The 22712-nt window shown below is 46.4% G+C and overlaps 1 protein-coding gene across 1 annotated transcript in view; it reads right to left on the reverse strand.

The window, feature by feature from the left end:
* The window catches only part of CLSPN (claspin), a 699079-nt gene that overhangs the window by 170010 nt on the left and 506357 nt on the right, over window positions 1-22712 (reverse strand). The window contains exon 20 of the mRNA XM_044059962.1: window positions 17501-17609. Within this exon, the coding sequence (XP_043915897.1) occupies window positions 17501-17609 (109 nt within the window). The remainder of the gene's footprint in view (window positions 1-17500; window positions 17610-22712) is intronic.

The following is a 22712-nucleotide window of genomic DNA, read 5'->3' on the forward strand; positions in this document are numbered from 1 at the left end:
ATTAGGTGTAATCCCATAGAGGAGGCAGTCAGCCAGATGTTCATTGGCTAGCCTGCATAGAGGGCAAGACTGGGTCCCTACCAGTTTGTTGATGTACCACATTACTGTGGTGTCTGTTTTGACAAGGAGAACCCCTTGCCTGAGATGGGGTTTGAAGGATGTCAGAGCCTTTTGTACTGCCATTATTTCCTTATGGTTGATGTGTAAGGGAAGGTGCTGGGCATCCAAAAGACCTTGGGTGCACCTGCCTGCTAGGTGAGCGCCCCAAGCAATGTCTGAGGTGTCGGTGGGGATGGTCTGCCCGGTAGGGCGGAGGATGAAGGGAAGACCCTTGTTCTTGGCACAGGCCCCTGACCACCAGAGAAACTTGGCCCTTATACAGAGGATCAGAGGGAGAGTGGTCTCTACAGGCTGAGAGTACTGACACCAAAGGTTCTTTAGATACCACTGAAGTTTTCTCATGTGAAGCCTGCCCAGAGGAATAGAAGGATGAAAGATGCCATGTATCCCAAGGCTTATAGGAACTTCCTCACCATGAGGTGACTTCTGTAAGCCAGCTGCGTAAAGTAGAGAGGCAGGAAGCTCTGATTTTCTGGGGATAGGAAAGCCATTTGGGATGCTGTGTCCAGCAGTGCTCCCAAGAAAATGATCCTCCTGGAGGGTGTTTGCTTTGATTTCTTCTCATTGATGGTAAACTCTAAGGAAGTTAGGAGGGTTTCGACAAAGAGGAGGTCCTGGAGCAGCTTTTCTTTGCACTCTGCCTGAATGAGGCCAGTCTTCCATATAAGGGTAAATCTGTATATTTCTCTGTCTGCAAAATGGTATGGCTGAGACTAAGCATTTGGTGAATACTCTGGGAGCAGTAGATAAGCCAGAGGGTAGAGCAGTGTTGTGAGCCTGCTCTGAAGTGCAGAAATGTCCTGCAGGATTCCCTTATGGGGATGTGGAGGTAGGTATCTTTTAGGTCTAGAATCACTAACCATGCATTTTTTGTAAGCATAGACAGCAGCTGCTCCAAAGTTAGCATTTTGAATTTGGGGACCACCAGGGAGGTGTTCAGAATGGATAGATGCAGGACAGGACGCCAAGTGCCCTCTTTTCTGGGAACAAGGAATAGTCTGGAATAAAAACCTTTGACTGTTTGATCTGCGGGAACAGGTTCTACTGCCCTCTGGGATACGAGAGTTTGGACTTGTTTCAATGCCTCTGCCCACTGATTTGGAGGTAAGTCTGGGTACCCTCTTGGAATTGGGAGTTTGTTGAAAGAGAATTTGCATCCCGAAAAATGATCTTTAAGACCCATTAGTCCTTTGTTACAGAAAGCCAATTTTCTTTGCAGAGGGGGGAGAAGGAGTCAATGAGAAGGATGGCTTAGAACTCCCTGCCTTTGGGGAGGAAATGGTCCACTGTTTGGTTCTCTGCTGTCCCTGGGATAGGGGCATGGGTGGTCTCTTCCTGCGGGGCTTACCTTGCCCCTGTCTGCTAGGTGCAGGAAAGAACCAATGCTTAGAGGGAAAATTCCTGCTGAACCTAGGTGGTTGAACCTGAAAGAAATATTTTACTGTTTGCATAGATTTTGCTTGTGTCTTCCATCTTTTAAAGCACCTCTTCTGCTTTTACTCCAAGCAAGCAGTTCTTATTCAAGAGTGCATCAATTAATTTAGACTTGACATGATCAGGGAGAGGTTGTTCCTTCAACCATGCATGTCTCCTAATGACATATCCTGACACTGCTGCCCTGCTTGAGGCTTCTAGGGCGTCATATCCACAGTCCAATGAGTGTTTGGCCACTTGACAAGTAGAGTGCAGTAAATCTCCTAACTCTTTCGAATTGGTACAGTCAGGAAAGGTATAAATCTTCTGCTTGAATAGCTGCAAAGTGTGCTGTTGATATTTTAACATATGGAACGGACAGTTGAGTGCTCTGATAGCTAAGGTTGCAGAGGTGTATACTTTTTTACCCCGTCCAGAGCTCTGAAATCCTTGTCAGAAGGAAAATGATTCTTTGCAGAGCTAGTCTTAAGCTCTTTTAGGTTCACGTGTAATGACCTCCAGGTCTGCAGCAGGATTTCTGTACAGGTATTTGAGAGAATCCGGTTCTCTGTAATGCTGGTCAGGTTTACTGGGAGCAGGTGGTAGGGCGTCAGTAGCTAAGCTGGATTCATGGAAACCATCATCCACCACTTCTAAGACAGGTGGGGTGGCCAAGGGTCTGTGCTGGGGCAAGTCTAGAAACTCTCAGTCTTTTCTTAGACTGATGGAAGTCCTGAGATTCCCAGTGGAAATGTTCCCTGAGGGTGTGAAGGGTTTCCCCAAAGGAAAGGTCTTCTGGTGGGGAGGTAGAAGGAGTTGATTCCTCTGTATCTGAATCCTCATAAGCAGTCAGAGGTGGTTGTTCCTCTTCAAAATCTGAATAATCAGATTCCTCAGAATCCTGCTTTGTCATTATTTCAGGAAAAGGGTGTCTTTTCCTTTTAGAAGTTGTGGCCTGACTACCCCTGATAAGGGAGATAAGATCCTCCACCATCTTAAGCGCTTGGGGTGATGGCGCAGGATTAAGACGGTGGCTAGAGGTAGATTTTCTATGAGTGACCTGGCTTCTAGGCCTAAGAGTATCCATCGGTCTGAGAGAAACGGTAGTTGGATGAGAAGTCAGTTTTTGTCTAGAAGCGGTAGTGCGAAAGGCCTCCTTGGAAGTCGATGCCTGCGTCACAGCTACGGACCCAACTGAGGCAGAGACAACCAAAGGCTCGGAAGACTAAGAAGATTTCTGCGTCATAACGAACTCCGAAAGGGTCTTGGTAGAGGCCTGCATAGATATCATACCGGGCATCAGGGGCTGCGAAAGCACCTCACTGAATTCTGGAGAACTAACGTCCTGCTTAGCGGTAGCGTCGTCGGAAGGCTTAGCTTTGTGTGGTCTGTCTCTATCTCTACGTTTTTTCGGAATGTCTATGGATTGTTGACTGATGGACGCCATTTTGGAATGCGAAGAGATGAAAGATGAAAATACCTGTTTACAATAAGAGTTCTACGACAAATGGTTCTAGTGTTAAAGAGGGCACACAATCGGCAATGGGGACGTCATGGTCTGGGCCTAAACAAGTGATGCAATATGAATGGAAGTCTCGGTGTGGGATCTGCTTACCACAGGCAAGACAATGGTTAACTTTTTCAGACATCGGTTAGTGCAAGAAAAAGATCCCCAACGGGGTACTTCGCTTTAGACGTTTTCAGCTGTAATTCGAACTCTGGTACTGAACAACCGGCACACTTGCAAACTGCTTCTGCGACGGGCTCCACGGCAAGAAAGACTGACGTAATGGCATCGGCTGCCTTGCTTTACAGCACTGATGACCTGACATCAGTCAACAAGCGACAGCAAGCGATGCAACTTTTAACCCTAAGTGTAAATTTAAGGATCAGGAAGCATTTTTTTCAGAGCCAAAACATTTTGTGAATGTTTATTGCTGGTACAAACGTCTTGACTGCTTAACTGCTATTGCTCCGTCGGCCCACTTTTATGTAGAGTGCTGTATTTATGACTTTTGTTATGTTCTTTGTTTTTGCTGTGGGGTCTGTGTGTTTATATGCATGTGTGTAAAATATATATATCTATAGAGAGAGAGAGAGAGAGCCCTTTCAGTTGATCGACCTTCCGAAATGCCGAACGTTACATATGACTGACATTTCGGAAGGTCAAAAGTAAAATAAAAGTTTTTTTTTTTTTTTTTGCAGGGGGGCAAGCCCCCCACCTCCAGCTAATCAAATATACCAACTATAAGATTGCACTACACTGAGTGAAACACGAAGAACATTGGGAAATCTGGAGTTTTCCTCAATGTAGTGCAATCTTGTAGTTGGTATATTTGATCAGCAGGAAGTGGGGGGCTTGCCCCCTGCAAAAAAAAAAAAAAATTTTATTTTACTTTTGACCTTCCGAAATTCTCTTATATATATATATATATATATATATATATATATATATATATATATATATATATATATATATATATTTTACACACATATATATACACACACAGACCCCACAGCAAAAACAAAGAACACAACAAAAGTCATAAATAAAGCACTCTACATAAAAGTGGGCTGACAGAACAATAGCAGTTAAGCAGCCAAGAAGTTTGTACTAGCAATAAACATTCACAAAATGTTTTTGGCGCTGAAAAAAATGCTTCCTGATCCTTAAATTTACACTTATGGTTCAAAGTTTCATAAGCAGGACAAAACTGCCCCAAAATGTAAATAAAATGGTGGACCCTGACAGGAATCTTCTAATGGGCGTTTTAAAGGGAAATACCACTTTTAGTCAGAATATAAAATAAATAGGTTGTTAAAAGGGCAATAGTTTCTGAATGGTTCTCCTGTGGGAATCTGATAGAAAAGATGCTTGAAGTCTTTTGCTGCTCCTGTGAAGCCTCAGAGCTGCTTTGTTGCGAGGTGTCAAGAAATTACTTAAGTTTTCTACACTGACTACTGATTTCCCTCCAAGGGTCTAGCCAATCACCAGTCACAGCATAGCTGAGGGAGGGTGCCAGAGTCTAGTGTAGCAGGCCAGTTGTATTCTAGAAAGGATACAATGCAAATAGCCAAAATGCAACGTTGAGAATGACGAATAAGAAGTTATGTACCTACCATAACATTCCATGTTAGTTGTATTCTTCTCGCCTTCTTTCTTGCTGGATGGGTTCGGAGCCGATCCTCAGCTCTGACTCGGCCTTCTACTACAGCTCGAGAGCTATTTACTGGCTCGAGGCCTCCCCATATCCCACAATGCTTGGCACTAGATACCCAGATCTCATTTGGCAGAGCTAACACCATAGAAAAAATTTTAAGGACACCTGTCCAAACTACAAGGTTTATCTACAGTACTAAAACAGAGGAGGACATAACCCAGATAAGACTCAGCCAGAGGAAGAAGGCCTCAAAAAGAGACTCTTCTCGGTCTGTCCAGGCTAGGAGGATGGGGGGGGTGGGATGCAAGAAAGAAGGTGAGAAGAAGACAACTAACATGGAACGTTATGGTAGGTACATAACTTCTTAATGTTAAGTTGTCTATCTCGCCTTCATTCTTGCTGGATGGGACAGCGTCCCTAGCACCTTAGTCCTGGGTGGCTCATCGGAACAGACTCTTGAGCATGGTGGAACCAAAATCAGCTCGACTCCTAGAGGCCATATCCAACTTATAATGTGAAATGAAAGTATGAGGAGTGGCCCATGGGGCCGCAGCACAAATAGATTCCATTGGTAGTCTTGCTTGAAAAGCTGCCGAAGTAGCTAACGCTCTGGTGGAATGAGCTTTTGGTTTTGTAGAGAGTTCTTTATGTCTCAGTTGATAAATCAAAGTAATAATAGAGGCCAACCACCTGGATAAGGTTACTTTAGAAACTGGCAGGCCCTGTTTGCCCTCAGCATAGGGACAGGAAGAGTTGGTCCGATTTTCTTGTTTGTTTAGTCCTATACAAATAAAAACGTAATTGCCTATGAACGTCCAATTGGTGTAACTTTTGTTCAGCTTTGTTTGAATAGTTAGGAAAAAAGACAGGTAGATCAATAGCCTGATTCAGGTTTGTCTGGGAAGGTATCTTGGGCAGAAAAGAAGGATTAGTCCTGAGTGAAACTCTATCCTTGTGAAACACAAGATAAGGAGGACAAATACAGAGGGCTTGAAGTTCCGAAACTCTCCTAGCTGAGGTGATGGCTACTAAAAAGGGAGTCTTCCAGGAGAGTAAATTTAAGGAACAGGAGGCCACAGGTTCAAAAGTAGGGAGAATCAAGGAAGCTAATATCAGGTTTAAATCCCACGGAGGCGGGGGATCTCTGACCGGGGGCCTAAGTAAAATAGTCCCTTTAAGAAAGGCCTTGCAAAGTTTATGGGACATGATGCTGGTTTCTGACAGGCCAGCGTGGAAATTTGCGATAGCAGCCAATTGGACCCTAATGGTGGCAGACGAGGAACCAGCTCGAAAAAGTTCTGCTAAAAAATCTAGAACGTGATGGACAGGGGCTGTAAAGGGGTCTATATTTCTAGCCTCTGCCCAGAAAGAGAAACATTTCCACTTACTAGCATAAGTCTTCCTGGTAGTAGATTTGTGCAAAGAAAGGAGGATTTCACGCACCGGCTAAGAAATATGTGGAAGCCTGGCTAAGGTTGGAAGTGGAGCAACCAAGCTGTGAGGTTGAGAGACTGAAGGGATTGGTGCAGCCCGCCCGACTGATGGACCAAGAGGTCTGGCACTGGGTCCAGATTCCAAGGCTGCTCCAGCAGGTGACTATGCATGAATGGGAACCAAATTTGTCGAGGCCAGTAAGGGGCAATGAGGATCATCCTGGATCCCAATGCAGTCGCCTTCTGAATTAGTTTGGGGAATTAGGGGAAAAGGAGGGAATGCATACAGAAGACCCCGGGGCCAATCATGAACTAGAGCGTCTCTGGGGGAGTGGCCAGGGAGGGGGAAGAGAGTGAAGAAATTGTCACACTTGCTGTTGAGAGGAGTTGCGAAAAGGTCGCAAGGTTGACCCCATCTGCAGAAAATTTTGTCCGCTACTGACTGAGAGACCACTCGTGAGGCAAGAGAATAGCTCTGCTTAGCCTGTCCGCTATGACGTTGGACTTCCCAGGGATACGCGTTGCTATCAGAAACCGTTGAGAGGAGATCGCCCACTGCCAGAGTCTGAGTGCTACTCGACATAAGGGATAGGACTTGGTTCTGCCCTGCGTGTTGATGTACCACACTACAGACATATTGTCTGTTTGAATTGCAATAGTCCCAGTGAGTAGAGAGTCCTGAAGAGCTTGCAACGCTAAAAGTACCGCTCTCATCTCCAAGACGTTTATGTGCAGGTGGTACTCTAGAGGTTGCCAAGTGCCCTGGAGAGTCCTGCCCTGAAAATGCCCACCCGATCAGGGTGGCATCCGTGGTCACCATGGCAACAGAAGGAGGAACAACAAACGGTCTGCCCTGAAGTACTAGAGGGGAGACCATCCACCAAGCCAGGTGGTCTTTGCATGAAAAGACCATTGGGTAAAAAAGCATCCACTGAAGAATCCGCATGTGAAAACGAGCCAGGGGAAGTAATGTGATTGCTGCTGCCATGAGACCCAAAGTTTTCAGTACAAATCTGGCCTGAATCCTCTTGCACTGTAGTAAGACCTGCACATGTCGGCGAATGTCTGATACTCTGTCGAAAGGAAGTTTTGCAGACAGCTGTTTTGTATTTAATCTTGCGCCTATAAAGGTTATAGATTGACAAGGCGACAATGAGATACCTAGCTCGGAGCAAGTTTGGATGGTATAATCCCTGGCTCGCAGTAGCTAATGCCTGGTGGAAGCAGTAAGGAGCCAGTCGTCTAGATATGGAAACACCTGGAATCCTCGCCGTCTCAGGTGAGCTGTAACCACTGCCATGCATTTGGTGAACACCCTGGGGGCTGTGGTGAGACCAAAGGGCAGGGCTCTGAATTGATAGTGACTGGCTCCCAGCCGGAAGCGGAGAAATCTTCCTGAGCGCCTGTCCATTTTGATATGGTAGTATGCATCCTGAAGGTCTATGGAGCACATCCAATTGTCCTGACCCAAAAAAGGTAGAATGGACTGAAGCGTGACCATCCGGAACTTCGTTCTTTGAACAGATTTGTTTAACCTGCTGAGATGCAAAATGGGTCTCCAATCCCCTGTCTTTTTTGGTACCAAAAAGAACTTGGAGTAAATCCCGGATCCTTGCTGGTCTGCTGGGACTGGCTGGATGGCCCTTTTTTTTTTTTTTTTTAGCAGTTTTGAAATTTCTAGCACTGCTTGTTCCCTTAGACCAGGTGGAACATCTGGAAGGGACCTTTTTGTTTGTACAGGGGTGTGGACAAAGGGGATTTTGTAACCCTTGGATATGATGGACCGTACTCATTTGTCTTGTGTGAGGAGCTGCCAGGCTTCTGGGTACAGTGACAATCTTCCCCCGACTGCCTCCGAAGGTGGACAGTCGGGCAGTCCCTCAGGGGTGCTGAAAGAGTTTGTCAGAGAAAGACTCTCTGCTACCCTGATTCTGCGGACCCCCCCCCCGCCCCTTGGGCGGCATCTATTATTGTTCCCTCCTCTGCCCCTGAAGGGAAACTTGCCACGTGTGTCAGGCACGACTCCCTGGGGCTTCTGAAACCACATTTTTCCACTCTTCTGACCTTTAGGGTATGGTCTAGAGGGAGTAGAAAAGCGGACTCCCACAGCAGAGAGTGTCTTACCTTCCTGCTCACACCTGGTAAGGGTATCCTTCACCTGTGGTCCAAACAGAGCCGAACCATCGAAGGGGGTATTGGTGAAGGACACCTTAAAGGGGTCGGCAAAGTTACATAACCACATCCAGGCATATCTTTTCAAAGCCACGCCTGTACCTGCGGCCCTACTCGCCCCATCGGCTGCATAAGAAATGAGCCGCATGGAGGAGTTGACGATAGAGTTAAGGGTCGCCAGCTGGGAGTTAATCTTATCCTGAGCCCCCGCAGCTGATGGATCCTGAAGGGTATCACCCAGTTCCTTGAGAAGATCCCTTTGAAGGTGGGTGAAATGGCACAGATAATTCAGCGACCGCATGGAAAAGGTCGCTGAAGAAAACATCAGCTTCTCGTACCTGTCCATTGTCCTAGACTCTATTATTGTAATGAACTTAGTGGGCCTGCGGAGAGTTGGTTCCACTGTGTCCAGGGCTGACCACTCCCTTCGAGCCACCACTTCCATGAGCGGGTTGAAGGGTGGAGACACCCAGGAGGTGGAAGGGCGAGAACCAAACGCGTCCAGGTACACCGACTCGTCCTCGGAAGGGTTAAGGGCAGTCCAGTTCCCCCTCAGCTTAAGGAACTCTAGGATGTCTGAAAAAGAGATATCCTCAGAGGGGGATCTTGGGGACCCTTCTGAATCCTCCAAGTCGGTATCAGACGTGACTGACTTGGGGGAGTCAACATGTTTCTTCTTACATTTTGTCTTCCGAGGGGGCTCTTCTGAATGATCAGGGGAGGCCTCGGAAGAGGAAGATACGCCCAATAGGGCGGCCTGGAGTATCTGTTCTCCACGCTTGGGGTCAGGAGGGTGGACAGAGACCAATGCAGGCACCATGGGGGGGAGGAGCCAAAGAGGCCAATCGAGGAGCCGACACAGGAGTCAGCACGCTCCTCATGACCTCGAAGGCACCCCTGTCAGGCAGAGCAGAGGGTCCCCGCTCCGAAGAGATGTGAACCCCTCCCGGCACAGAGAGGGACGGCTCTAAGGCCGATGTCGGGGCCGAGCTCACCTGCGCTGAAGCCCCGAGAGGGAGAACGGGGTCGGACAAGGGTCCGATGCCACTCGCCCCCTTGGAGCCGATGAGGGAGCCCCGGTGCCGAGATCCCTCCAAGGAAGGAACCAATGAAGAGATCGGAGCCGACGAAGGAGCCAAAAGGTGTGGTATTGGCTCCGACGTTTCCAAGATTCGAGCCCCAACCAGCTCCGGCTCCGAACGCAAAAGGGGAGTCGGAGGAGGAACTGCTGAAGACACCGGGACAGCCACAGTCTGTTGAGAAGGGCTGGTTAACATCTTGGCCAGGGCCTGCGATTTAAGTAGTCTATTGACCACCCTCTCCAAGTCATGGTCGGATAACCTGGAAGACCGAGAGGAGTGGGGCCTATAGCTTCGTTCCGACTGAAGCAACAGTGACCTCGGAGCCGAGCGAACCGATTTTAGGGAAGGGGACCTAGAAAGTGTTCGGCCCAATGACGGTTCCAACAGTAAAGTCGGAGCCGATTGAAGTCTAGAGGTGTCGGCTCCCTCCAGAGCCAAAGAGGAGGCAGATGCTCCGCCCGGCGACTGCTCCGAACTGGGAGCAGACGGTTTGGCGGGCTTTGAGGATTTCCCCGACTGAGGCTTCGCTGGGGATCCCTCTGGCTTGAGTAGGCCTCTCAAGATAAGCTTGTTCCTATGCTCCTGCAGGACTCTCAGGCTGAAGGCATGACAGACCGAGAAGGAGTCCTGCAGGTGTAGGGAACCCAAGCAATAAACGCAAGAAGTGTGACCGTCTGTCAGAGACATCTTCTGACAGCACGAGTCACACTTCTTGAAGCCTGAAACTTTGGTATCCTTGGACATACTGGTCCGGGGACACCAAAGAGAGAAAAATTACACTAGTGCTTAAACAAGGCACACAGACACATTCACACGCCTGCACTAGATAAGCTAACAATAATAATAACAACCACCTCAATAAAAATATACAAAAAACTAGAAGGCTAAACACTACTCCTATAAGTACAACAAGGGGGGGGGTTAGCCACTAATAGAGAAGAAACAAGGGGGGGTAGAAACTCTCTAACAGAAAATGAGTTTCCTAAGTGGGACAAACTAGGGGATACACAGTATAACTATACTACAAGGTAAAGACAATCTAACTCTAAGAAAAATACAGTTAAATATTAGCTGAAAATAGAAAAAAAAAAGGATTAATACGACCTGAGCCAGTAAAAACGCAACATCATAGCTGAAGCGGCAAATGAGATCTGGGTATCTAGCGCCAAGCATTGTGGGACATGGGGAGGCCACGAGCCAGTAAATAGCTCTCGAGCTTTAGTAGAAGGCAGAGTCGGAGCCAATGATCGGCTCCGAACCCATCCAGCAAGAATGAAGGCGAGCTAGACAACTTAACATCAAGAAGTTATGTACTCACCATAACGTTCGATGTATGTAGTCCATCTCGCCTCACATTCTTACCCATGGGTTCGGAGCCGAATATCGGCTCCAACTCGGCCTATTTTACTAGCTCAAAAATCTCTGATTGGCTGGACTAAGAGGGTATCCCATAGTACACTGCTTCACATCCCCAGATCTAGTTTGCTGCTTGCAACCCAGTTACTGCATACATAGCACACATCCATACAAATAAATGTATTCAAAGGGACTCTGCAGGATAAAATCTAACTTCCAAATCCTCCAGGCAGGGGAAGGCAGGAGGGTAAGTAAGAATGTGAGGCAAGATGGACTACATACATTGAACGTTATGGTGAGTACATAACTTCTTGATGTTGTATAGTCCTATCTCGCCTACATTCTTACCCATGGGACAGCATCCCTAGCACCTACAACCTGGGTGGCTCATAGGAAAATACTCCTGAGAACTGTGGAGCCAAATGAAGATCTGCCCCTGGAAACCACGTCCAATTTGTAATGAGACACAAAGGTGTGAGGAGAAGCCCAAGTGGCCGCAGCACATATATCATCCATCGACAATCTAGCTTGATAGGCTGTGGATGTGGAAACCGCTCTTGTGGAGTGGACTTTAGGTGTAAAAGACAAATTTTTACCTGCTGTCTGACAGATGAAGGAAATACAGCTGGCTATCCATCTAGAGAGTGTGACCTTGGATACCAGAGAACCAGACCGGTTTTCCGAAAAGGAGACAAAGAGTTGGTCAGATTTCCGGATATCTTTCGTCCGGTGGAGATAGAAGCGTAACTGTCTATGTACATCCAATTGGTGAAATCTGAATTCTGCCTAGTTGGAAAAACTGGGGAAGAAAACTGGCAGCTCAACAGACTAAATTATATTAGACATAGAAGCCACTTTGGGAAGGAATGACGGGTTTGGTCTAAGAGAAACTCTATCTTTATGGAAGATCAAATATGGGTGTTTAATGGAGAGGGCTTGAATTTCGAAGACCCGCCTCGCTGAAGTGATTACTGTTAAAAATGCTGTTTTCCATATAAGAAATTTTAACTCGTAGGTAGCTGCAGGCTCGAAAGGTGGAAGAGTGAGGGCTTGAACAAAATTGAGGTCCCAGGGCATAACAGGTTGGGATACTGGGTGACGAAGCAATAGGGTACCTTTAAGGAATGCTTTACATAGTCTGTGTGCCATAAGGCTAGGCTCATTGGCCACGTGGAAGTAGGATATAGCCGCCAGCTGAACTTTGATGGTGGCTGATGCGGACCCCTGACAGAACAGTATAGACAAAAATTCCAAAATGGAATCAATTGGAGCCATGTAGGGATCAATGCCTCTAGAATGAGCCCAGATAGAGAACCTTTTCCATTTGCTAAAGTGGATTTTTCTAGTGGATGGTTTATGAGAGGACGACAATATATGGACTACTTCCGGTGAAAAATTATGACATCTGACTAACGATGGAAGTGGAGAAGCCAGGCTGTCAGCCGGAGAGTCCTCAGAGATGGGTGGAACTGTACCGACATGTGCGTCAGTAGATCTGGAAGGGTTCCAGAATCCAAGGAGTATCCACAATGAAAGGTTGAAGGAAGGGGAACCATACTTGACGAGGCCAGTGTGGGGCAATCAGAATCATCCTGCTTTCCAATGATTGCGCTTTCTGAATCACCCTTGAGAGAAGGGGAAATTGAGGGAAAGCATAAAAGCAGACCAGAGGGCCAATTGTGAGCTAGAGCGTCCCTGGGTGATTCCCCCGGTGGGGGGGATCAGCGAGAAGTAGTTGCTGCATTTCACATTGAGAGGGCTGGCAAAAAGGTCGCAGCAAGGTTGACCCCATCCGCTGAAGATTCGCTCTGCAACCAGGCGATTCAGGGACCACTCGTAGAACATAAGATTTGCCCTGCTTAGCTTGCCCGCTATTACATTGGTCTTCCCCGGAATATGCGTTGCCACTAGAAACCTTTGGGCAGCTATTGCCCAATGCCACACGCGCATGGCCTCCCTGCATAGTGGGTAAGATCGGGTTCCTCCTTGCTTGTTGAGATACCACACTACTGACATGTTGTCTGAGTGTATCGCAATGGTCCCTAGAGGGAGAACTTCTTGAAGTGCCTGCAACGCAAGCAGCACTGCTCTCATCTCCAGGACGTTTATGTGCAAATGTATCTCATGCTCCTGCCACGTGCCTTGGACCACCCTGCAGAGATAATGCCCCCCCCCCCCACCCCATCTGGGAGGCGTCCGTGGTCACCGTGGCAACAGGGACGAGTGGAACAAAGGGTTCAAGTTGTTGGTGCACAGCCACCAACGGAGGTCCTGCTTGCATCTGTCATTAGGATTGGATGGGATAGTGGAAGTCTTTGGAGAGACCATTGGACAAAGAGAAGCCATTGAAGAAGTCTCATGTGTAATCTCGCTAGCGGAACCAACATGATAGTAGCCGCCATGGTCCCTAGGAGTTGAAGAATCAGTCTTGCCTTCACATGTCTCAGAGGCATCAGCGTGAGAATTTGTTGCAACCCTGTGATTCTTTCTTGTGGTAAGAATGCTCGCATTTGAATGGTGTCAAACTCTGCTCCTATAAAGGTGACACGCTGTAAGGGCAATAAGGCAGATTTTTTCCAGTTTATCGTGATGCCTAATTGGTGACATAGACTGATGGTAGCGTCCCTGGTCTGAATTAGTTGATGCCTGGTGGGGGCGGTGAAGAGCCAGTTGTCCAGGTACAGAAACACCTGGAATCCTTGACATCTCAAGTGAGCAGTCACCGTTGCCATATACTTGGTGAACACCCTGGGGGCTGTGGTGAGACCAAAGGGCAGGGCTCGAAACTGGAAGTGTCTGGCTCCCAGCCGGAAGCGTAGATGACACCTGGATGCCCTGTCCATTTTGACATGGTAGTAAGCATCCTTCAGGTCGATGGGGCACATCCATACTTCCTCTCCCAACAATGGGAGAATAGACTGTAGAGTGACCATACGGAATTTGGACTTGTGTACATAATTGTTGAGTTGATTGAGATCTAGTATGGGTCTCAGGTCCCCTGTTCTTTTCGGCACCAAAAAGAATATTGAGTAAGTCCCTAATCCGATTTGGTCTAAGGAGACAGGGTTGGATGGCTCCTTTTTCTAGCAGCTGAGCTATCTCTGAGGCTGCTTGATCCCTTTGACTGGGTGGAACGTCCGGGATTTTTCTTATGGGAGGGGCTACTGAAGAGAATGGAATGATGTAACCTTTGGAAATTATCCTTAATACCCATCGGTCCTGGGTGATGTTTTCCCAGGCTTCCGGATACAAGGAAATTCGACCCCCGACTGGCTCTGGATAAGCACAGTCGGGCACACCCTCAGGAATGACAGTATGGGGAGCCACGGAAGGAGTCGCAGTCTCCAGAATTGCGGGGGGCCCCCTCTGCCTTTGGGGCAACGTCGCCCTGAATAACTCCCCCCTCCCCTGCCTCAGGAGGGGGTTTCACCTTGTGCGGCAGGAAAAAACCTTTGTGATTTCTTGAACCACATTTTTCCCCCTCGCTGGGCCTTGGGATAAGGCCTAGATGGAAGGGAAAAATGGACCCCTACGGCAGACAGGGTCTTTCCCTCTTGCTCGCACCTGGTGAGGGTGTCTTTCACTTTGGTCCCAAACAAGGAGGAACCATCAAAAGGGGCATCAGTGAAGGAAGACTTGAAGGCCTCCGCGAAGTGACACAGGCGCAGCCAGGCTTGCCTTCCAAGGGCTACTCCTGAGCTGGCCGCCCTACTCTCTCCCTCGGCCGCATACGAAATGAGTCACATGGACGAGTTTGCGATGGAGTTGAGGGTAGAAACCTGTGCGTTAACTGTCTGAGCCACCACTTCAGGTATGTTACCCGCAAGAGTATCTCCCAACTCCTTAAGGAGATCTCTCTGGAGCCGAGTGAAATGAGACAAGTAATTCAGCGACCTTAAGGTGAAGGTGGCTGAAGACAAGGTATGCTTCCCGTACCGGTCCATAGTCCTAGACTCCTTGTTAGGAGGACAGGCCGATGAGGAAGACTCTACTACTTCCTTCTGGGTGGCTGCCGCCACCACCATGGCATCAACCGGGACTCCCTTTGACAGAAATTATTTTCCCTGAGGGGCAGAGAGAAACTTGTTGAGGCGCCTAGGTATGGGCTCCACAGAATCAGGGTTTGCCCACACCCTTCGACAAATAAGGTCAAGAAGCTCATCGAAGGGTGGAGACACCCAAGAGGCGGAAGGTTGAGCGCCAAAAGCCTTAAGGAATACTGACTCCTCCTCGGAAAGGGTTTTGGAAGGCCAGTCTCCTCTTTGTTTCAGTATCTCCAGGATATCGGAGAAGGAAACAACATCAGAGGAAAACTTGGGGGAATCTTTCTGATTCCTCGAGGTCAGTATCGGAAGTGAGAGACTCGTCCTGGGAGTCTATGTGCTTTCACTTGCACAATTTCTTTCTGGGAGGTTCCTCAGGCACCTTAAGAAAGTGGGGGACCGCTCATGGGGGTATCCTTAGGACCTGACGCTCTACTGTCCAAGGATAGGTGAGTGTCAGAAGCTCTCGCCGGAGTGGTAGGGGATGGAATGACCGACCCGAGTGACGTAGCTGACGACCTGGCCAGCGTGCTCCGCATAGCCTCAAAGGCGCCCCCCCCCCCAGAGTCCGAGGACCGACCGGCCTCCAAGGCCACGACCGGGATCCCCCGAGCCAATGCACCGAGTGGGAGACTCGGAACTGAAAGATGTCCCGAAGTATCCCCTTCGGGCCCGACCGAGGAGACCAGAGTCTCGAACCCTGTGGACGGAACCGACATGGTCGGAGCCGAGGTCGGCACCGATAAACTCAAAGGGGGTATCGGAGCCGGCGCAATAACATCACTCGGAGTGGAACATGCCGGCTCCTACAACAAGGATGTGCGCGGAGGAGGAATCATTGAAACAACCATAGGAATTTGGGTCGGAGCCAAAAACAATTTAGCCAACACTGGCGACTGCAGGAGCCTCTGCACCACCCTATCCACATCCAAATCAGAAAGCCTGGAGGATTTGGAGGAGATGGATGGAGACTGAGATCTCTTATCTGGTGAACCATGCCTCACACTAGGCGACCAGCTCCGAATGGGTTCGAGAATGATCGGAGCGGACGCTGAATCACTTAATACAGATACCTCCTGCAGCCCCGAAGACAGTGGAGCCGAGGAAGCAGTATCCAATATAGTAATCTTCTCCGGAGGCTCCAAAGATGCAGATGGAGCCGGAGATCTTTTCTTGGACTTGGAGGTCTTAGATTTAGACAGAGCTGGAGACCGAATCTATAGCCTCCTCAAAAGATGGTTTAAGCAGTCCCTTTAGAATCAATTTGTTTTTCCTCTCTTGGAGCACCCTAGGACTGAAGGCGTGGCAAAAGCTACATGACTCCTGTAAATGGATGGCTCCAAGACAGTAGACACAGACCAAGTGTCCATCTGTGATGGACATTTTATATCCGCACTTTGAACACTTTTTAAAGCCAGAAGGCTTATGTTCTTTCTGATCTTTAGACACATCTAGAAAGGGTTAACAAACTTCCAAACAGGCGGCAAGCACACAGTACTCACTATAGTTAACAACTCCCAAATGGGTGAGAAGCCCACAATGTAGACTAGCAAACAGTACCACAGAGACAGAGCGAAGCTCTAAACAAACAACTGGCAACAAGGACACAGAGAGAGAACCTCTAACTAAAACGGTTCTAAAACAATACAATAAGAAACACACAAACAACTCAATTAAGGTAGGACTAGGTCCTCTAACTAAAAAGGGCCTAGCCCGTGGGAACAGTTAGGGATACCACAAAAACACCAGAAACACACAAACAGCGGCAGCAGCAAACATTAGCTATTAAAATAGCTTTTGGGTGTAAAACAACCAATTTCTCAAGAGAAATAAGCCAAAAAGAGGTACTTAGCCACAGCCAAGCGAGACCACGTCCAAGCTCTACAAGCGGCAAACGAGATCTGGGGATGCGAAGTAGTGTACTATGGGATACCCTCTTAGCCCAGCCAATCAGAGACTTTTGAGCTAGTAAAACAGGCTGAGTCGGAGCCGATATTCAGCTCCGAACCCATGGGTAAGAATGTAGACGAGATAGGACTACATAACATCATGTATTTTTTTAAAGGGTAAAACATGATCATAATAGCTTTCCTGAAAATGGGATACCGTCAGAAAGAAAAGCAAATTTGAGAATACATGTTCACTGGGTAAAAAGTAACATGACTGGTTAAGAAAGATCTGCCATTTATCCAGAAGGTGGTGAAATAAGCAGTCTAGGGAGGGTCAAGTAGTCCTAAACAGCCATAAATGTTAATGTTTTGAAGCATTTCATTTATACAGCTATACAGCCTAGAAAATAGTTCAGATAAGTGATTTATTCATGGGGCTATGAAACAATTCTCAAGTAAATTCGTGTAGCCCATTCTTAAATAATGAAAATGACCAATAAAGTGCAGAATCAACATAAATACAAATTACACATCATAAGTGAAACAAGAGTTTAAACCAAATTTCAGTCACATTAACTACAATTCTGCAGGGGGTTTAAGATAACCTCCTTTGCAAAACTTGCTTAAGCAGTCTAACAATAAGGTTGCACAACCTCAGAGAAAAAAGGCTATAACAGGTAGAATATTTTGGAAGCTGGGATGCAGGAATACAGAGTAAGTGCATTCTTCCTAAAAGCATTCTTATTTCTAACTGTACTCTAACTCTGGCTTTATGACACATTCATACAAAAATAAACTTGCTTTCCTGTAAGCTAAATATTTTGAAATTACCTTTTTTCTGCAGGGCTTTGACAGTTGCTTTCTTGGCTAGTTTCATAAACTGACTATCTTTTCCAATATCTTCTTCATCTTCATCTTTAGCAACTGTTCCAGTTTGAGACTATGCAAAACAAAAAGCAAACTTCAAGTCAGTCTTCAACTCCAACTCAAAAAGGCTTTGTTACGATTCAGTTGCTAAAATTTACATAAAACAGTAATAAGAAAAAGCCTAGGCAGTTTAACATTTGTTGACCAGGAAAGTCTGACTAGGACAAAGCCTATTTTCAACGGCGGCCCAGGGAGAAATACTCCAGATACATCTTTGGAATGTGGGAGGAAACCAGAGCACCCAGAGGAAACCCACCCAACACAAGGAGGACATGCAGACTCCACACAGAAGGCACCCCAGCTGAGAAGAGAACTGAAGAACCTCTTGCTGTGAGGCAACAATGTTAACCACTGCACCACTGTGCCACCCAATTTATGAGAATTAAGAAATGAAAGATTATTTTACCATAATGAAATACCTGGACAAGCAGTTCCATTCTTATCCAGCTGGACATAAACCACTGAGGTTCAGTCAGCAGGCATCTAAACTTTTCCCAAGTTAATAGCTTCCACTACCCACAATGCTTTGCCAGATATTCTCCTCTGCAGATTTCAGGCATCTCATATGCATGCACAACAACATACAATGAAATCAATCCTCCAGACTGCACCTGCTATGAGGTGCTGCACTGCAGTGTTTCATTCCTTTGGATAAGACATTAAACCAAATTCCCATAAGTTTGAGCTGGTGATAGCTCAGATCAATGTAAAAGATCCCAATGCACCTGTCGAAGTTCCTCAATGTCCTGACCAAATCTCCCCTAGCAGTAGAAATATGTCACCTCAGGTCTCCATCTGAAAAGAGGCTTCTAGCCTATTGGGACTAACTCAGTCAATTAAAGATAAAAATAAATAAATCAGGCCACAGCAAAGAAAGCCACTCAAGTAAAGGACACAACTGGGCTAGGGAGAAAAATGACTGGGCTTGTTTTGCTTGACTTACCAAATGAGCTGGTAAGGGAAATGGGGGGACCTGCAAGAGTCCTAGTGCCTATTTCTGGATGGTAGCATTCCGGAGACATTTCTTCAGTGGGAATAATGAGGAGAGAGAGAAGTCTCATTTGGCGCTAGTTGAGGATATAAACAGATTACAGTAAAGCTTTCCCCAGTAACAGAACAGAGTTTTGTTTGTGCTATAAAATGCTGACAGATCTCAAGGCATCAGTAAGCAACAACTCGGTCTGCCTGATAGAAAACTGGCTTTCCCAGGAGTATGACTGGCTATCAGAAAATGCTCTGTGACACAGCCTATTCCCATACTCACACCACTTCACAAAGGGGGAGGAGAGAGCACCTCTTGTTTGTTCATTTACCAAACAGCAGCCATACTGTCAGAGTAGACAAGAGTAGCACCTTGTGGTAGGCAGTCCTGGAATATATGCAAAGTGAAAGGGACTGCATCCATCACCAGAATATTCATGTGTAGACTGGCTTCCATTTGTTTGGAAGCACACCTTGGACTGTGCTCCCTCATGGTGTAGATCAGTGATGTCCATGGTAACAGTTACTACTGGAATAGGGATCTGAAATGGGCGGCCCACAGTAAGATTCTGAATGGGGAGCCAGCACTGGAAGTACATTTTGCAAGGCTTGGACACTTATCTGTTAATATCACAGCATCTTGAAAGTTCTCTGTAAAATTCTAATGCAGAACCTTACATGGTAACACAAGTCAATATTAACTGCCATCACTTTCCATGATATGAAATAGTGTTGTGGTTGGCTGAGAATATAGAAGAAAATGCCATGTTTTGCAAAAAAGGAATTCTGTCCAATGAAAGATGTTCTTTCCAGTGAAGGTTAGTGTATACAAGGGCTCCAGCTGGGTCTTCGGTGTTATTCCCAAGGTCTGACTAGAATCAATAGAGACTCCTACGCTGCAACTAATCTGTCTAAAATTTCTGTGGTTAGCAGCCAGCCATCCAGCTATGTAAACACCTTCACCCCTTGCAGCCAGTGATTAACTGCAACTATAGATAAACATTTGGTAAACACAATGGACCTAAGGTGAGACTAAACAGAAGTAACTGGAGCAGATAGTGAGACCAGGGTCCTTTCCCAGGAAACTCCTTGATGATCTTGTTTTGTGAACAGGTGTCGAAGTTCTAAACAGTGCATCCAGTCTCTCTTACAGACAAGGAAGAATTGGTCCGAGTCTCCATTCCTTTTCTTGAGACAAACTTGATTGGATAGGACCTCTTAGATTTTTTTTTTTGCTGATGAGATTTTAAGTCTTGTTTTTTCGCTGCACTCTTTTGATGGGAGGACATTTAGCAATAGTAGAGAGGAGCAGAGGAAGAAGTAGAAGGGAATCAAGTGACCTCTAGAAATTATTGCAAGAATCCACTGTCTTGTGAGATGGTCAGCCAAGCAGTCAAGTGGAGGGAAAACTAGCTTCCAATTGCCTCCTGAGTGGGACAACTTGGTAAGGCTGCTGCCCCATCCCCTTCAAAAGGAGGGCCACAGCACCCCTTCTTGTCAGCTGTTCTTGCTTTTGGGCCAACGTTTATTCTGGAAGTTTCCACAGCCATGTTAGTTCCTCACAGACATTTGACTTGCTTCTTGTTGTTGGCCACACTGTTATCATAACTAGAATGATTCATATGCATTCTTGAAAAGGTGCGTTAAGGAGTATGGAATTCCATGCCAACAGTTGTGAAGGTCTGTAATCAGTGATGCACGCCATTTCTGCTTAACTTTTGGTCCAAACTGGACAGACTCAAAGGATGTGTTAAGGAAAAATGCCTTGGAATCCTCAGCAAAATTTTTAAAACTCAACCAGAGGTAGCAGCAAAAAACTATGCTACTACTTGCAGAACTATGCTTTCAGTTATTAGCTAATCACGTGGGGAGATTAGATACAGAAGACATAGCTTCTATCTGAGATGGCAACTTATTTTTGAAGTCTTCATCAGGCAATCCTTCCACTGAATGAAGCACCTCATCTTCCAACTGCAGCTGGAAGCTGAACAGAAGGTAACGTTCTGCCCTTGGTGAAAATGTGAAGGACACATAAAAACAACTTCCAAATCTATCACTCCTTAAGAAGACAGACAGTAGGATTCTATAGAACAGACTTTAGAGCTGCTTCAGAAACATATCTACCTTATGGCAGCTGACACAGACGTTAAGGTTGCAAGCTGTAGTTTTTGCGGTACAGGGTTGGATTCCTTCAGCCCTCATTTGCCTACTGCGTCACCTTGAGCAAGTTACTTAAACCAGACAATTGCTCCTGGGTCAACTCTGAAAAGTGACTGTGTCCAGTGGGCCTACCAGGTTAAACCGGTATCATCATCACCACTACTACAACCTACAGAGTCTCTCCAGAGTAAATGCAATCAGTGAACATCCAGATTATCTTAACTGGCCTCCATGAACATGCACCACAATGTATGGTTTTTAACATGTGGTCTTAACTACATGACCCATCTCATCTGCAGAAAGACTACCCAGGAAGTCTGAAAGGCTTCTGACAGGATCCTCTCAGGGGAAAAGGCATGGGGATGGTTGTTCATTCGGGTTTCAACTTAATTATTTCAGGGACCTCCTCCAAAGCTGGGGTTACAGGGAAGGAATAGCAGCGGAATTACTGCCCTCTCCACTGTCAATATTTGGTGGGGGGGGGGCCCTCTCCTTCCATCTTTACTTCCTACTTGACCTAGGTAGGAGCTGATACTAGGACAAGAAACACAAAGTGATAAAGATGCTTGTGGCTAATCATGCAACAGCTCTTCAAACCCTCTGTCTTGCTGCTGAGAAAAGGATGAGTGGCTGAAAGCAAAGACAGGACAGTGCCCCTGTTCAAGAAAGTAGTCAATGCACGTGCAGGTGAAGGTAGCAAACAGAATAATCTGCAACATGTTGAAAGGGATACTGGCACCACACCTGGGACTAACAGCAATGACCTTTAACTGCCTATAGCCAAAGCCCATTAAGGCTGAAACTACTGCCAAAAAGACTGGTGCTGATAAGCCCAAGGCTGAGAGTTCAAAAGCCAATCCAACAAAGATCGGCAAATAGCCTGACAATGACGGAACTAAGAAACTCCAAATGTTTGACCACATCCCTCACAACCAAAGGGACCCTCTGACACTGACAGTATTGGTGTCAAAGAAGGAGAAATCAAAGGCATCATCGATGTAGTAGAAGCTGATCTCATAGGCCATGTCCCCAGGGTTGAAGCCACAACAGTCACTGATGCATCCACCTATTTCCACACTGATGCCTGCAGGTTTGCAACCCACCTCATAGGGTTGGGTGCCAAACCAGTGCTCAGAAGAGTCAGCCTGAAAAGCACGTCAGAGATAAAGCATCTCTAATTTACCCTAGGATCAGAGTGGGAAGAGGCAAGAAACTTCTTGCTACAACTCCACAAAAGCCCATAACCTTGTATTCAATATTTAGAGTAACTGACTGACTGGGAGATGACATGGAATATAAAAATACTAGATTTCAGAATCCTAAGATGAGAATTTCATGCCTTGCAAGCTTAGGTGAAGATAGCTCAACAACTGTAACTGCAATCTTACATACTCCAGTGATAAAGCCAACATACATAAGTCATCCACCAATCTCGGTTTCATAGTAAGAGAAGCACAACCTATTTCTTAATATTTATTTACTTTACATTTATTTACCGGGAAAGTCCGACTGGAACGAGGCCCATTTACACCGGAGGCCTGGGGAGAAAAGCTCCACATCAAATATGTACAGTGGTAAATGTACAATCAAAAAAGATATATCATACAATGGTTTGTTCCAAGCAAGCTTAATTTGCACATAGAATTTGGATGGCAGTATTTGGGAGAAAAGACTCACATTAACTGATTCACAAGACATAATTAATTGTATGGGGAGTACTTGATTACTGTATAATAGAGATAGTAAGCAGTGAGGAGAGGAAGGTAGCAATAATTGGAAATGCATTTAAAAATTCAGTTAGCAATAGCTTGGTTTGAAACTGGCTATTAAGCTCCATTTCTTGAAAGGAGAAAGCACTGGTCAGTCTTCCAGACTGACTGTCTTGTCTATGTAGAATATAAGCTGTCTATGCACATCTAGTGAGTGCAGGATTCTCTCTCCCCTATTTTGTGGATCAGGAAAAAACATAGGGAAA

This window comes from Protopterus annectens, chromosome 1.part2, assembly GCF_019279795.1.
Source record: "Protopterus annectens isolate FY-2018-M chromosome 1.part2, PAN1.0, whole genome shotgun sequence".
Lineage (NCBI taxonomy): Eukaryota > Metazoa > Chordata > Ceratodontiformes > Protopteridae > Protopterus > Protopterus annectens.